Here is a 16,068-nt window from a genome sequence, read left to right as displayed (position 1 = left end):
AATGACTAGTACATACTTCAGGTTTTGGCATCTCTCTAGTTGGATATAATCCATCTGAAGGACCTCAAAGGGGTGATTGGGGGTCCCAAACCCTCCCCGGGGCACTACAGTCCCTTTCCCGGGGTTGTGTTGCAGACAGATAAGGCATTGTCGAACTAGGCGTCTGGCTGAATCAGGGATTTTGTCGTTATGCCAGACTTTGGAAATGAGTTCAATCATGGGTGCAGATCCTATGTGTGCGGGGGAGTGAGCCATGGTCAGTATGGGAATCAGATATGAGTCGGGCAGCATCCATTTGCTTGCATCCTTCGTTCGCCAACAGCCTTCCTCATCCTTCAAACCCACCCCTGCCCACTTAGTCAGCTCGTGAGGGGTGCTGGCCGATTGAATGTCCCTGATCATTATCCTTGTGTCACTCCATGTTTCTGCTTGTGACCTGGTCACGTACATGTGTGTCGCTGTCCTATTCTCGGCTGTGGTTCGTGCAGTGATGTCGGCCAGTGCATTCCCTTGTCCAACTAAGTCTGTCACCTTTTTGTGTGCCTGACATTTAATCACCGCTAATCGTTTGGGGAGGAGAACTGCTTCAATCAGAGCGGAGACTAGATCTCCGTGGAGGATCGGGGTGCCGTGGGACGTCAGGAATCCCCTCTCTCTCCACAAGAGCCCAAAATGGTGGACCACTCCGAAGGCATACTGGCTGTCCGTATATACATTCGTGGTGGTCCCTGCGGCTATGGTGCATGCTCGGGTGAGGGCTATCAGCTCTGCTGCTTGGGCAGATCGTTGTGTGATGCAAGCTGTCTCAACTACTGTTCGGGCTGTCGTTACTGCATAGGCAGCTGAGGTGGTGCCATCTGGGAGTTTGATGCAAGAGCCGTCTACCCATAGCTCTCCATCGGGGTCAGGGAAAGCAGTGTCTCGGAGGTCAACCCTACTCCTAGTTTGTTCGTCCGTGAGGGTCACACAGTCGTGGATGGGGGGAATGCCGGGGTCATTTTCAGGCAGGGGTAACAATGTGGCAGGATTCAAAGTCGTGCATCTCTTTAGCGTGATGTGGGGTGCAAGTAGCGTCAGTTCATACCCTGTCAGCCGGGCGCTAGTCAGGTGCTGGGTTTTGGTCTGGTTCAAGAGGGTGTCAACTGCATGGGGTACTAGCACTGTGAGAGTGTTGGAAAGTACAATTCCCTCGCTCTGACGGATAGAGACAGCAGCGGCGGCTACCGCTCGAAGGCAGGCAGGCAAAGCTCTGGCTACAGGATCAAGAGTGGCGGAGAAGTAGGCACAAGGGCGCTGCTTAGGACCAATTGATTGCGTTAGGACAGACAATGCGCATCCCTCCCTTTCATGGGTGAAGAGGGAGAAGGGTTTGGAGTAATCCGGAGTTCCTAGGACAGGCGCTGAACAGAGTGCATCCCGTAATTCCTTAAAGGAGGCTTGACACTCAGCGGTCCAAGGAAGCGGGGAGGGGGCATCTTTGGTCAGTAGGGCAAGTAATGGTTTCACAATGAGGCTGTAATTAGGCAACCACTGTCTGCAAAAAGATGTTAGGCCAACCAAAGAGCGGACCTGCTTTTGTGTTTTCGGGATGGGGGTATCTAGGATGGTTTGGATTCGGTCGGGTGTAAGTTTCCTCCCTTCTTTGGACAGAAGATGGCCTAGGTAAGTCACCTGTGGCTGACAGAACTGTAACTTCTTTTTGGAGACTTTATGGCCATTTTCTGCAAGAAAGTGTAGGAGTTGAACGGTGGCTGTCGTTGCAAGGGGGGTGGTGTCGGCCGCCAAAAGGATATCATCGACATATTGGATCAACACCACTCCCTCGGGAAGCTGGAAGGCATCCAGCTGTCTTTTGAGGGCCTGGCTGTAAATGCTGGGACTTTCAGTGTACCCCTGGGGAGCTCTACAGAATCGGTACGAGCGGGATTTTAAGGTGAAGCCGAAGAGATAACGGCTGTCTGGATGAATGGGGATAGAGAAAAACGCGTTTTTAAGGTCGATAACAGTAAAGGTGGTGGCAGTGGACGGGATGAGGGTTAGAATGGTGGTGATATCAGATACCACAGGATATTGGGGTACAACTACTTTGTTAATCTCTCGCAAGTCGATGATGAAGCGGTACGCTTTCTCATCTCCTTCACCCTGCTTCTTAACAATAGGTAGGATTGGGCTGTTGCAGACGTTGCTAACCACCTCTTCAACCACTCCTGCGTCTACCAGAGACTGAATGATCGCTACCAGTGCCTTCTCACCCTCTGGCGATATCCGATACTGCGGGAGTTTCGGGAGCATAGCGTCCTGTCGTACAGTTATGTGAATAGGATCAATCATCATTCGCCCCACATCAGAGTCATTTTTGGCCCACAGGTACGAAGGTAGGGTGTCAAGCAGGGATAGGTCAGCGTCAGTTATAGAGCACATGTGTCGTGGGGGACGGGATCTGGGCATGTCTGGGTTGTCGTACAGGATGACTCGTATTCCATCTGGGGAACACCTAATGGTAGCTCGAAAATGCTTCAGTAAGTCAATGCCCATAATGGCGTCAGGGGAGTTGGAGGAGAGGAGAAATGTCGCGTCAGTAGTGTTGTTTTCTAGGTCAAAGGTAATAGGTACGGACAGGGGGTTAGTGGAGGGCGTCCCATCGAAACCTATCGACGTTATGTGTGAGCCAGACAAGGGTGCCCTTGGAATCAGTCGTTTTGATAACACACTACGTGTCGCCCCAGTGTCTACCAAGAATGGAGACTCTGTACCCAAGACCTTAGCGGTGACATAAGGACCTTGCTGGTCAACACAGAGCTCGACTGGATCCCTCCCTTGCCCCTGGCAGTCCTATGCAAAGTCGGGGGCATGTTCACCTTCAGATAGCTGATATTGGTTCTGTCGGGGTCGGTCAAATGTGTTCAGTCTTCCTGATCTGTCATTATTGGTGTCGTTGGGGCTCCCTCGTCCCTGTACTCTATTCCTCGGACCACCCGCCACATCCCTGGACTCCCTATTTCTGTTCATTTCTATCAGAACTGGACACTGAAATTTCCAATGACCGAGCCCTTTGCAGAAGGCGCATTGGTCATTGCTAACGTCTCTACGTCCAGTGTGGGGTGCGGGGGTGTGATCTTTAGGGGGTAGATCTCTGGGGGTGGTTGATTGGTAGTTCCCCCTTTGGTGTTCCCGTCCTAGCGCTATACCCTGTATCTGGGCTATCATTACCCTTTCCTTCAAATCTTTCTTCTTTTTCTCGGATGCCCTATCATTCTCATTCTTTTGGTGCTCGTAATACTGAGCCATCTGAAGGATAGCTGCGGGTTTGGAGGCCCCCCAACTACTCTCACTCGTCTGTAGTTTTTGGGAGACCTCCTGTGTTAGTCCCTTTACGTAATTTTGCACAAACAGGTGCTGTCCGGTTGCGGTGGTCATATCTTGGCCACTGTAGTCGGAGAACACGGTCTCGAATCGGGAGAAGTATTCTGACACATCCTCCTGGGGTTTCTGTCGACAGGCCGTGACTATCGACCAGTCTACTTTCCTTTCCGGGACCAGGGTTTTTAACTTCTGGACTAGTTTGTCTGGGAGTTCCAGTATGTCCTTCACTGGTTTACTCCCCGGCTCTCGCTGTCTATCTAGTTTACCGAGTTGGTCCCAGGTATGTCCAAACAGATCCGTGTGGTCGACCTTCCGGATTTGCTTCCACACATCAGCTGGCAGGCATAACCCAAAGAACAAGTCAATATCTGCTAAAGTCATTATTGTCGAACCCAAGGCTGTGCCTAATTCGGTATAAAATGCCGTCGGGTTCTTCCTTAAGTCGGGCAAGGTTTGCTTGAAGGTTAGGATGTCTTGTCGGTCCCATGGTTGGTAAACCCAATTGTACACAACCCTCCCCTTTGCATTTTCACTGTTAACATCATCGCTCGTTCCCTGGCCCCGTGGCGGGATCCAGTAAGGAGCCGCTTCTCTGATAGGCATCATAGTATTGGCTACCTCTGCCGAGGTTGTTTCAGGGACCGTAACCTTGGTTTCTGGTTTCTGTTCCGCGAGGTGGCGGAAGACCTCAAGCATTTGCATGAAGAGCTCCGTCGCCTCACGTTCAGTCCCATCTCCAACATCAATCTTTCTATACAGTGTTGTGAGTTTAGCGGGACCCTTACTCTGATACCTATCTTCATACGCGTTCAGGGTGTGGTAGCTGAACCGCAAAATGAAATGCCGTCTATGGCTGTCGGCATGTGAATTATATACGCTCATTGTGTATTCTTCGCTCTCCCTTCGTTCTACCAATGTCTTTGCTATTTCGTTGATCCCATCCCGCTCATCTTTGCTTAACCTACTTAACCTGGCGGATGATTGTTTGCTAGCCTCGGGGTCGTCTAACGAAGTTGTTAATGTGGCTGGTGCGGAGGCCATGAGGGCCGGTGCACTAGCACTAGGGCCACTTTCACTCACACTCGGGGCTTGTAAGTTTTGTTGGCTGGGAGCATATGGAGGGGGCATGTAGATGATCGGTGGACCTAGCAATAGCTCATCGTTTGTCCGTTGTTTGGAGGGTAGTTCAGGGTAGAGCGCAGAGGGGGTCCTAACAGGACATTGGCCTGTTGACCCTGATTCTTGGTTTTGTGTAGCTTCTTTTCTTTCTTTTATTTCTTCTTCTAGTTGCTTAGCGGCTAGGTGGGCTGCCTTTCGTAGTTCTTTCCCTATTTTTGCTTCTTCTCTTTTCTTTCGTTGTTCCGTTTCTTTGCGCCACATGCCGATACTGTCGAGCATAGTGGGCGTGGTCTTATTCTTCTGGAGCGCTATTTCTAATGTTTTTATTTTATTTTCACTAAAGGAACCTATCAGTGGCCACTGACTTTCAGGGTTCTTTTTCGTATATTTATGCCATAGTTTAGTGTAAGCTATAGCGACTAGTCCATACTTAGTGAACATGTCCTTATTAGGGGTGCCCTCCAGTGGAGCTGGATGGTTCATCTCTAATAAGCGGTCCGGGCTAAACAGGCTACCAACCAGTGGGGAGAAGATAGGCATGACGGTTTACACCGGGGACAAAAGTCTGCACTACCTATCTTATCACGGCGGGCAAAGACTAGACAGAATATTTCTATTCTACGTTGTTTGCCGGCGGTGAATACCTCAAACGAACCAATACCGAATAATCGGTCAATCAAAACAATTCAGTGGGGAGAATAAGTGGGCACGAAAAGTTATCGTTACCTACTCTTTCTCTACCTGCAAAGAGAGACCTTGTTCTTCCCTGTTTGCAGAAAAAGAATCTCCAGACAATAATCCACGAACGATAGTTCGGGAAACAGTGGGGGAGGAAGATAGTCACGACGGATTACAATAGGGACAAAAGTCCGCGTTACCTATCCTTCACTGTTTGCAAAGAGAGAGCCTGTTTGTTTTTCCCCGTTTGCAGACAGCGAATCTCCAGAGGTTTCAACAAAGCGTAATACTAGTATTATCCAAACAAAACAATTTTCCTCAATTCGTCGTGTTTACACGACCTTACCCGGACCGCATGGACGGTTTCCTGTCCTCTGGATCCAGCGCCCGATCGTCCTCTCTCGTTCGTGATGTTCGCGGCACTCCTGATGGTTCCCAGTCAGGACCGTAGATCACTCGAGAGAGGTCTGTTCAGAACTAGTGAAGGTCGGATGATCGGCTGTCAGACGAGGGTCTATCGGACATGAGCTCTTCCCGATCGTTGCAGTCGTTCACTCTGTCATCGGGACCTCTCCCACTGGATCCACGTGTCGCTGATGGGCCCCACGCTTTGGGACGCCAATTGTCGAAAAAGGTAGGGCTAGGACCTTTCTCAAGTTTTGCCCGGCGCTAACCGCCCTTGTACCATTCAAATTTACCAAGCAATGAGGCAGGCGCCGGAGACCAGAAGGCAGGAAACAGAAGTTTATTCCGACGGAGCAGAACACATCAGATCAGACAACAAGGTATCGTCTCGAGGTGCTCTAACAGCTACTCAGAGGCCTGGCCTCTTATACACTGGTTTATGGCATGTGACCTTCCTTTATTACAATCACAACTTTGTAAGGCATGGGAAAAGACATCCCCGTAATCCTCGTGTTAATCCCACCCCCATATACCTTCACAATGGAGGTCCTCAACCTGCTGATAAGAGAGAGGGTCATCACGCAGCTGAGTGTTTCGTCGAGTCTTAGGATGTGTGCGCCTGATCATGTCACAGGGGGTGGGGAGGCCTGGATCAATAGAGGGTCCTTTGAAGGAGAGCGACCTCATACAATAAGGGCAGTAAATGGTATCTCTCGGCTTAGGCAATGGCCTCGGACCTGTGTGGACAGTCGGACACCGGGTGAGGGGCCATCAATGGAGTGGTATTCATGCTGCGTGGACAATCCAGCGCAGAGGGGAGGTTTATCAACAGAGGGGCATTCATGGGAAGAGAGGAGGTGTTGGTCAGGCGCTGGCGTGACTCCCAAGGACAGGGTCATGCAGATGGGTCATGCTCATAAGGAGGAGGGAGGGGGGAGCCAGGGTGCGCGGAGGATGCTTGCTGGGTCAGAGGGGCGCGCTGGCGATCGGTCGTGGACAGGGAGACCATGATATCTAAAATGGCTGCCGTGCACGTAATACATAGGTGACCTAGAATGGCTGCCGTGCGCGTAGTGCATAGGTGACAAGCTGGCGCAGATGATGTTCAGATCGCAAACTAAAATTCCACACAAGCTCTTTACATTAACACCATTTGCATTACACAAGGTCATATTTATTTTGTACGCTTGGGGAGATGAAGCAGGTTTTTTGTAGGTGAGGGAGTTGGCTTTGGTACAACTGCGTTGCTTGTTCAGTACACATGTTCAATGTTTATGATATGTGCCTGTGCTCCTCTCTGTGCACATTAGCATGTTACCCTTTCAATATTATGGAAATCCATCTTACCTTAGGTAACCTACCCCAGTCCCTGTGCGTGGGCTTACCTCCTTTCATTCCAGAAATATATTCTACTATTTCTGTTAAGCAGAGTTAAACCGCTTGCAAATTGAATGCGATGTCGTTGGCCCACATAATTATTTTTCGTTGCAGTCCGTTTTCTTGTTTTCCCTCCGAGCACTGCTGTGTTCTTCTGTGAAACCCCTACCCGCACGCATATTCCTCTTTTACTCTCTCCCGCTTCGTATTTCTCCTCCTTTTCGTAGTTCTCCTTTTTTCCCCTCTTCTGTTTTTGCCCTCTCGCCGCCCTCCCTCTTTGCATCCCTCCTTTTTCCCTCTACCGTTTTATAATGTACATTGGTAAAGCGTGAAGTAGGTGTCATAGCACTTTACATGAAACCAGTTGCGTTACACAATTTCATATTTATTGTGTATGCACGGGGAGATGAAGTGCTTTTTTTTGTTGTTAGGTGAGGCGGCCGACTTGGGTGTAATTTCGTATTCTGCCTCCTCATCTTCTAAAAAGTTATATTAGTTCCTCTGAGCTTATCACTGATGTTGATGTTGACGTCCTCCATCCGGGTGGTGTTACACGGAAGGGTGTTGCTTGTTCGTTACACGTTTAATGTTTTTGATATATGCCTGTGCTGTGCTCTGTGCTCTGCTATGGGCTCTCATTACATTACTCAGTGGGTCAGTACTCTACACTTGCATCTGCACTGAGGACATCTGTTCTACTGCATGCGTTGAAGTTAACTGTGAGCAAGACCCTGGTTGTTATCCTGGCTTCTTCAATCAACCGACCAGTCTGTCCTCCTCGACATCAGACAACATTTTTAAATGCAGCTATTAAGCGCCCATATAAAACTTGTTTAAATTAGCATGCCTATTCAGTGCTTTTAGAACATTAATATGTCTTTAAGTATATATCCGGGAATTTGGAGTCGTCTTCATACAAAAAAAGCTGCCCTTTACTTTGTTTCTATGAGTGTAGTTTTTGAACACCGAAAAGGAGCATCGTGTGGTTTTCTCGCAGTTTGTAGCATACGCCACTATTTAGGAATTGTCACTCCTCTACCAGCTTGGCATCAAAGCAAACATTGTATGAATGCAGAATGCTTCCTTTCAAGTAGTAGTCAAAGCAAATTAAAATATTTTTTTATAGGAGTTGTTGGTCCAGATCTGGCTACAGAATGATAATTGAATTGCCCCAGATTGGCAGCTTTAGACTAGAAACAGTGGGCACCTGTATCACTTCACATTCTACATTCCCTCTATTGTCGTATCAATTTTGCTTACGACTAGGGCTTAAAGGTGATTTTCCTTACCCATCTGAGCTTCACAAATAAAGTCTCATCTACCGCTCTCCTAAGGAAAGCTCCTTATGCGAGCTGCCTGTTGAACCACTACAGAGTGACCACCTTCTAATGCGATTCACAGCAGGTGGTTTGAGTGTAGATCAAAGTGCAGTGTCCTATTTTCACAGACTGGAACCCCCTCAATTTCTGTAACTGAATGTTTATTTCGTTCTTTTGATTGGACGCCTCAGGAGCGATCAGCAGAGGAACATTGTGATGTAACCGGTATAGAGCATCTGTGTCTCCCTGGAAACAACCCTGTCGCAGTGCATCTCCTGTCACGGCGCTGATAGATAGGTAGGCTTCCTGGCTACTGCACCTGTCTCAGAAGGAGTCATTCCTTCCACCCTGTCCTATTACATGAGCTGACCTGGGGGTAGGGGTGTATCCGGTCTGGGCATGCACTGACCTAGGCAGGGAAAGTGCATTCAGGGACGGGAAGCAGGGCCCTGGGGACAGACGTGGCCTGCTCTTGATTTATGGTGTTGTTTCTTGTCTTTTCAGGGCTGCCCCGGCAGAAGAGGGCCTATGGGACCGAAAGGCGACAAGGTAAGATTTACCAACAGCATAGGGTGATGAGGTAAAGGAGGGCTGAGGGTGGAGAGCTGGCAGGGAGCGGTATCAACTTTGTATTCTGTCATCATAGGCAGCGACGTCCATTCCCCGTATTCCAACAGTTGCTGCACAAGGGGTTCCCCTGCTGTGCACTATAGTATTGATGCTAACTGGGAGCCCTTATATGCGTTATTAACCATCATCGCAAACATTTAAGTTAGTTCTTGTGGTAATTAGATGGTTTAGTTTAGGGGATAAACATGTCCTCCCCACAGTGCAGCCTACAAACCACGATGGCTAGTAACTGTAACAAGCATTTGCAATGCAATAGTTCTCACATTAGTTATATTTAGAGCTATTGACGTTGCAAATGAGAATGTTTGTTATAATTATTTGTTTCTCAAAAAGTGTTGTACCAGTAACAGAACTAATTTAAAAAATCCATGAAACAAGGAAAGGGTGCAGTACCTTTGCCTCTTACTAGGTATCCCTGTGGACCTCTATTAATCGTATAAAGTACTGCTCCCTTCAATACTGAAGAATACAACTCTTCCACAGGACCGGGACCAGGCCTGCCTTATTTATTCGCAAGCAACAGGGCTCGCTGATACACAGGAAGCACGGTAGAGCTTAGCCAGCTGCTGCGACTGTTGTCTTGCTCAAACTCGCTCAAATCCATGGTGCACACACTGAAATTCGGTGCACAGGACGGAGGAAGACTTAACACTGTGCAGGCGAAAGAAAAAACTACAGAAAGCCATTCGACTAATGCCGCGCTTTAGCTTCAGATTTTTAAATCACAGAGTGCAGCGATTGATACAAATAAATACATGGAAAAGTAATGCGATGGCAGCCCGCCTTCATTTTCTATTTATTTACTTTTGTAGCAATCATAGCACGCCGCGCTGTAGCTTCAGATGTTTAAAGCTAAAGTGCAGCGTGTCGAAAGTGTGGCATGCCGCAATTGCTACAAAAGTAAATAAATAGAAAAAAAGTTGTGTGATCACCATATTTTTTTTCTATTTATTTCAATTTGTATCAATTGTGGTACACCGGCTCTAACTTAAGATGTTTAAAACTAAAGCTCGGCGTGCCACCATTGATACAAAACTAAATAAATGGTAAACAAATCCGGCGTCCACCTCTTTTTTTTTCTATTTATTGACTTTTGTAGCATAGGCGGCATGCTGCGCTTTAGCTTCAGATGTTCAAAGCTAAAGCGCAGCGTGCCGCCTATGCTACAGAAGTTAATAAATGGAAAAGAAATGCAGTGGCCGCCTGTCTTTTGTTTTGTATTTATTTACTTTTGTAGCAATCGTGACATGCTGTGCTTTAGCTTCACATATTTAAAGTTAAAGCGCAGAGGGCTGAAATTACTCCAATAGTAAATAGAAAAAAAAGGTGTGCGGTGCCATATTTTTTTTCTGTTTATTTACTTTTGTAGCCATTGCGGCATGCCAAGCTTTACCTTATGATTTTTAAAACTAAAGTGCAGCGTGCTGCCATTGCTACAAAAGTTAATAAATGGAAAACAAATACGATGTCCGCCTGCCTTTTTTTCTATTTCTTGACATTTGTAGCACTGGCAGCAAGCCATGCTTTAGCTTCGGATGTTTAAAGCTAAAGCGCTGTGTGCTGCGATTGCTACAAAAGTAAATAAATGGAAAAGAAATGTAGTGGCTGCCCGTGCAGCATGTCGTGCCTGCTTCAGTATGACATTACCAAGCTAAATAGTGCTCACTAACTGTTAATGAAACCTCGAAAGTAAGGACAGATGTAAGAGGGGCTGTCCTCATAGAAGGTAACAACAGAAGAGAGGGAGGTATGAAGGTTGGACTACTAAGCCTATTCACAAATCAAAAGCTGTAGTTTACAAAAGACAGTAGGAGGAGCAAGTTGAAAAGATGGTCGGAAAATGGGCGGAGTTTCAAGTCCATACGCGAATAAAGCATGCCTCGAAGAGACAGCGCAAGCACCTCCTAGGCGAGATCTAAAAACCGGTGTGGTGCGGCGCCCCGTACAACTCAGCAATATGTTTCCTTTCTTCTCTACTGACGACAGCTGGCAGGAAAGGAAGGTGGATTACTTCCTGCATGCAAATCCAACCAATCCTGGAGCTGCCTGGTTGGAGCAGGCTAATCCAGCACTCATTTTTAGTCTGAGGGACTGTGCCTGCAATCCCTCAGCTATTTTACAGCACTGGGATTACATGCTCTAAAGTGTGCATGACAGATTGACTGCCTATAGACAGTCAGCTAATGTGTCATGCACACTGAGCACTTGAAGCAGTCATCTTGCAATATTCAGCAATGTGTCTGTCCTGCCCCCACCATCATGCTTGTGCTAGCACAGCCAACGGCACACAGAATAGTAAAATAGTAAAGACCATTTTATTCTTCTGTGCACCTGATGCACTCGCAGCAGTCGAAGCGATGCTCCTCTGCCATAACGGAGGAGCCGCCGCTCCCACAAACAGAGAGAGGGGAGCAATGCAAGGTCCTTTATTACTGTAAGTGTTGGTGAACACAAGGGTTTGAACAGCCTTTCCAACAGGGATAGGGCCACTCATATTGTCTACATACATCATCATCAGAGTGGAAAACACCTGCAATCTAATCCTGTCACTGCCTACAGGGAGAGACTGGAGTCTGCTGTCACAGTCTTACTGTCTGCACTCAGCATAGCAATCTCTATGCTGCATAGCACTGCCTGCTGATACCTCCACAATATCATTGCCTGTACTGGACAGCCATGGAGGCTACCCCATCACCATATCACTGCCTGCATCAGAGAGTATTGGTGGCTGCCCCTCACTATACCACGGCCTGTACTGGAGAGTATTGGAGGCTGCCCCCACACAGTATCACTGTCTGTACCGGACAGCATTGGCGACTGCCCCCTCACTTTATCACTGTCTGTACTGGAGAGTAAACTGGTTCTCCTGAGCACTCACAGTTTATATAAGCACAATACACAACAATGTCACATTGTTGTGTATTGTGCTTATATAAACTGTGAGTGCTCAGGAGAACCAGTTTGTTCAGTAGACCTTCTTCAGGTTGTGTGGGGTGTTGGTGACCACACCCTTCCTTTGAGCACCGATAAGTATATTGTGAATCCTAATTAACCTAATTTGCAGAGCGCCCCCTTTTCCTGGGTTACCGAGTGTACTGGAGAGTATTGGAACCTGCCTCCTCATCGTATTTCTGCCTATACCGGACAGCATTGGAGAATGCTCCCTCACCATACCACTGTTTGAACTGGAAACCTCTGAAGGCTGCCTCTCAGTGTATCACTGCCTGACACAGAAAGGACTGGAGGCTGCCCCCTCACCGTATCACTGTCTGTACCGGACAGCATTGAAGGCTGCCTCCTCACCGTATCACTGTCTCTACCGAAAATCACTGGAGGCTGTCCCTCCCCATATCACTGTCTATACCTGACACCACTGGAGACTGCCTCTCACCTTATCACTGTCTGTACGGGCATTGGAGGCCGCCTCTCACTGTCTATACTCTATACCAAACACCACTGGATGCTGCCCCTCACTTTATCACTGTCTATAACAGCCAGCACTGGAGTCTACATATTACCGTATCACTGTCTGTACTCTACAGCATGGAGGCTGTCTCCTCACTTTATCACTGTCTGTACCGGACACCATTACCTGCTTTCCCCTCACCGAATCCTGGCCTGTAACGGCCAGGACTGCAGACTATCACATTCCATATCACAGTCTGTACCAGATAAAATTGGAGCCTGTCCCTCTCACCGTATCACTGTCGATAACCAAAAGCTTTGGAGGCTGCCCCCTGACCGTATCACTGTCTGTACCCAACAGCATTTGAGTCTGTCCCCTCACTGTATTATTGTCTGTACAGGACAGCACTGGAGGCTGCATCTCACCATATCACTGTGTATACCAGACCACACTGGAAGCTGTACCGGAGAGTATTGGAGGCTGCCCCTCACTGTCTATACCGGACGCCACTGGAAGTTGCCCATCACCATATCACTGTCTATATTGGACAGCACTCGTGGCTGCCTCTTACTGTATCACTGTCTATACCAAACATCACTGGAGGCTGTACCGGAGAGTATTGGAGGCTGCCCCTCACTGTATCACTGTCTGTACTGGACACCATTAGATGCTGTCCCCTCACCGAATCCTGGCCTATAACGGCCAGGACTGCAGACTGTCCGGTTCCCTATCACAGTCTGTACCAGATCAAAATGGAGCCTGTCCCCCTCACCGTATCACTGTCGATACCGGAAAGCTTTGGAGGCTGCCCCCTGACTGTATCACTGTCTGTACCCAACAGCATTCCAGGCTGTCCCATCACCGTATTACTGTCTGTACGGGACAGCACTGGAGGCTGCCTCTTTACTGTATCACTGTCTGTTCCGGACAGCAGTGGAGGCTGCTTCCTCACCGATTCACTGTCTGTACCAGACAGCATTGGAGGCATGTCCCCTCACCGTATCACTGTCTGTACCGGACAGCATTGGAGACTGCCCTCTCACTATATAACTGCCTGTACTGAACCACATTGGAGGCTGCACCCTCTCTGTATCACTGTCTATGCCGGACAGCATTGGAGGCTGCCCCCACAACTTGTCACTGTCTATACCAGACAGCATTGGAGGCTGCCCCCTCACCGTACCCCAGTCTGTACCGGACAGCATTAGAGGCTGCCTCTCAGCATATCACTGTCTGTACTGAGCACCACTGGAGGCTGCCCCTCACCGTATCACTGTCTATGTCGGACAGCACTGGAAGCTGCCTCTCACTATATTAATGTCTATATTAAACACCACTGTAGGCTGCCACTCATCATATCGCTGTAACAAGGCAATGCGATATGGATGAACTGGTCAGGCAGATTTGTGTATGCTTTTTGCACCAACCCCACTGATTCCATTAGTGGCATGCAAACTAAGGCAACAGTCACTCACAATGATCCTGATTGCTCCCACATGGGCAAGACAGTCATGGTACACAACGCTCCTAGAACTCTCAGTGGTTCCTCACCAAAGACTGCGCCTCTCGCCACAACTGCTAACACAGAACCATGGAGAAATCAGGCACCGATGATCGGCACCAGCACTTAATTGCTAACACTGACACATGGTGCCAAATGGTGGCACATGGTGGTGCGGTTTGTGTAATTTCAAACAAACAAAAAACCTGTTGTTTACTAATTTAACCCCTTCCATGCTGATGACAGAACGGTTCCGTCATCAGCATCGGTTGAGCTGTGCTGATGACGGAACCGTTCCGTCATGACTCCGCCCGTGCAAGGCGGAGTCAGCACAGGCGGGGAATATGCCCCGCACGCAAGTAAACAACTAATACCTACCTCCCAAGCCATTGTTATAGCTTTGGTGGCCTCGAACAGTCTGAATTGTCACACTTGTAGCAGTGTGATGGATATGAGTTGTGTAGGTACTACCATTGGCAGGGCTGATAGTGACAATGTGTGGTGCAAGCTGCCGTGGCCTCCTGACGAGGACCCTGGCACTTATGTTTTCTACAAATTAAGCACTGATTGCTATACTCTGTTTTGGTTATCAAAGAGGAAGCCCCACCGTCCCTCAAGACCAAGACTACCTACTAAGGTTCCTTGAACAAGTATTGAGATGCTGGTCAGTGGGATTTGAGGCTACTTGATTCTGTTGGCCTGATCATCTCGTGGCCGGACCAGTATTGTCCCTTCCTCTCAAGTAGAGGTCAGAACAGACTTAAACTTGTGTTGAGTTTGTTGTCAGTATCTACTGTCCGAATGCTGGTCAAACTCTCTTTACCTCTAAACCGGTTAACCTGCCATAGGTGTAGAGCAGCATTCCCATTGGATTTGGTACAGGTTTTGGTGGGACAGGTGACCCGGTGTGTGCGCTGTGTGCTCCCACCCTCCTTTTGTTTGGAAAGGCTCTCTTGAGCTGACGAGCTCTGGCTGATGCACCTATTCCCAGTGAGTGGTACAGAGCCCTGAAGTAAGTGTTATCATGTACTGCATTTACCATGATGCACTGGGGCGATGGAGTGCTGGGATGTGAGGCAGCATGCTCCCACCCCCTTTTTGTTTGAAAAGGCTCCCTTGAGCTAATCAGCTGACAAGATCGGCGGATGAACCTGCGCCCAGTGAGTGGTACAAAGACCTGAGAAGACTTTGGGCAACATTACCAGCACCCCCAAATAACGTGTTGCTGTATACTTAAAAAGGACATATTTCCTGAAACACGTCTCTAGAGATACTCAGCACTGGCTGCACCAAAAGGGGCGAAAAACTAAAGACTGTCACTGAAGTAAGTATTATCATTCACTGCATTTACCTTGATGCACTCGGGCAAACTGAGTGCTGGGATGTGAGGCAGTGTGCGCCCACCCTCTTTTTGTTTAACCCAGTGGGTGCCACTTTTGAGCAGGGGCTGCTCCTCCGCTAAGGCAGAGGAGTGTCGCCCCACTGCTCTCAGAGCAGTGAAAAAAGAAAAAAGAAAATGACAATAACATAATTATCTTCATTTTATTCTTCTTTGCTACAGGGCTAGGTTACGTATGTGGGAAGCCGCGCTCACGGGGGGGGGGGGGCACACTCTTAAGTGCGCAAGATGGTTTGGCCAGCCATCTTGAGCCGTCCAGTCATGCGCACTTTGCATGTTCCCCACCAGGCTGTAATGCACAGCCTGGTGGGGAACATGCACAGGCCCAGAAATGCCTGTGTGAGCGCCGAACTGCGGCGCTCAGACCCATCACAACGCTGCATTGCAGTGTTGTGATTAGCTTAAGAGAGTCTGTGTGCTTCCTGCTTCCGTTCCGGGACTCGTCAGAAGGGAAGTGGAGGAGAGACGCGGCCGGCCAAAGAGGTACGTGTTTTATTTTTTAAGTTTCTTTTTTTCACCCCCTACACTGCCAACCCCATGATAGACCATATGCTGGAAGGCCACGATGCATGCAGTTACAGTGGTCCAGCTTTGACAAAACCCAGGTGGCAACAGATGAGGCTTGAAGATATTCTGTTTAAAAAGGAGGAACCTGTTGGAAGAGGCAGAAGATGTAGGAGCTATAACTGCACACTGATCAGACTGAAGCGTAAGTCCCATTGGAAAGCTGGAAGCACGCCGAACTCAGCGCTCTACTCAAGAAACCCACAGCGGACCCTACCGAACTCAAGAATTACCGCCCCATCTCGCTCCTCCCGTTTCCAGCCAAAGTCATCGAGAAGACCGTCAACAAGCAGATGGCCGCCTTCCT

General features: G+C 48.5%; 1 protein-coding gene across 1 annotated transcript in view; it reads left to right on the top strand.

Moving 5' to 3' along the window:
* Window positions 1-16,068, top strand: part of LOC147659455 (uncharacterized) — a 264,915-nt gene that overhangs the window by 78,425 nt on the left and 170,422 nt on the right. Inside the window, exon 3 of the mRNA XM_086951745.1 lies at window positions 8,766-8,810. Within this exon, the coding sequence (XP_086807871.1) occupies window positions 8,766-8,810 (45 nt within the window). The remainder of the gene's footprint in view (window positions 1-8,765; window positions 8,811-16,068) is intronic.

The sequence above is a fragment of the Lissotriton vulgaris genome, unplaced genomic scaffold, assembly GCF_964263255.1.
Source record: "Lissotriton vulgaris unplaced genomic scaffold, aLisVul1.2 SCAFFOLD_1074, whole genome shotgun sequence".
NCBI classification, from domain to species: Eukaryota; Metazoa; Chordata; class Amphibia; order Caudata; family Salamandridae; genus Lissotriton; species Lissotriton vulgaris.
Note: the sequence above shows the minus strand (reverse complement) of the source record. Positions and strands in the feature narration are given on the sequence as shown.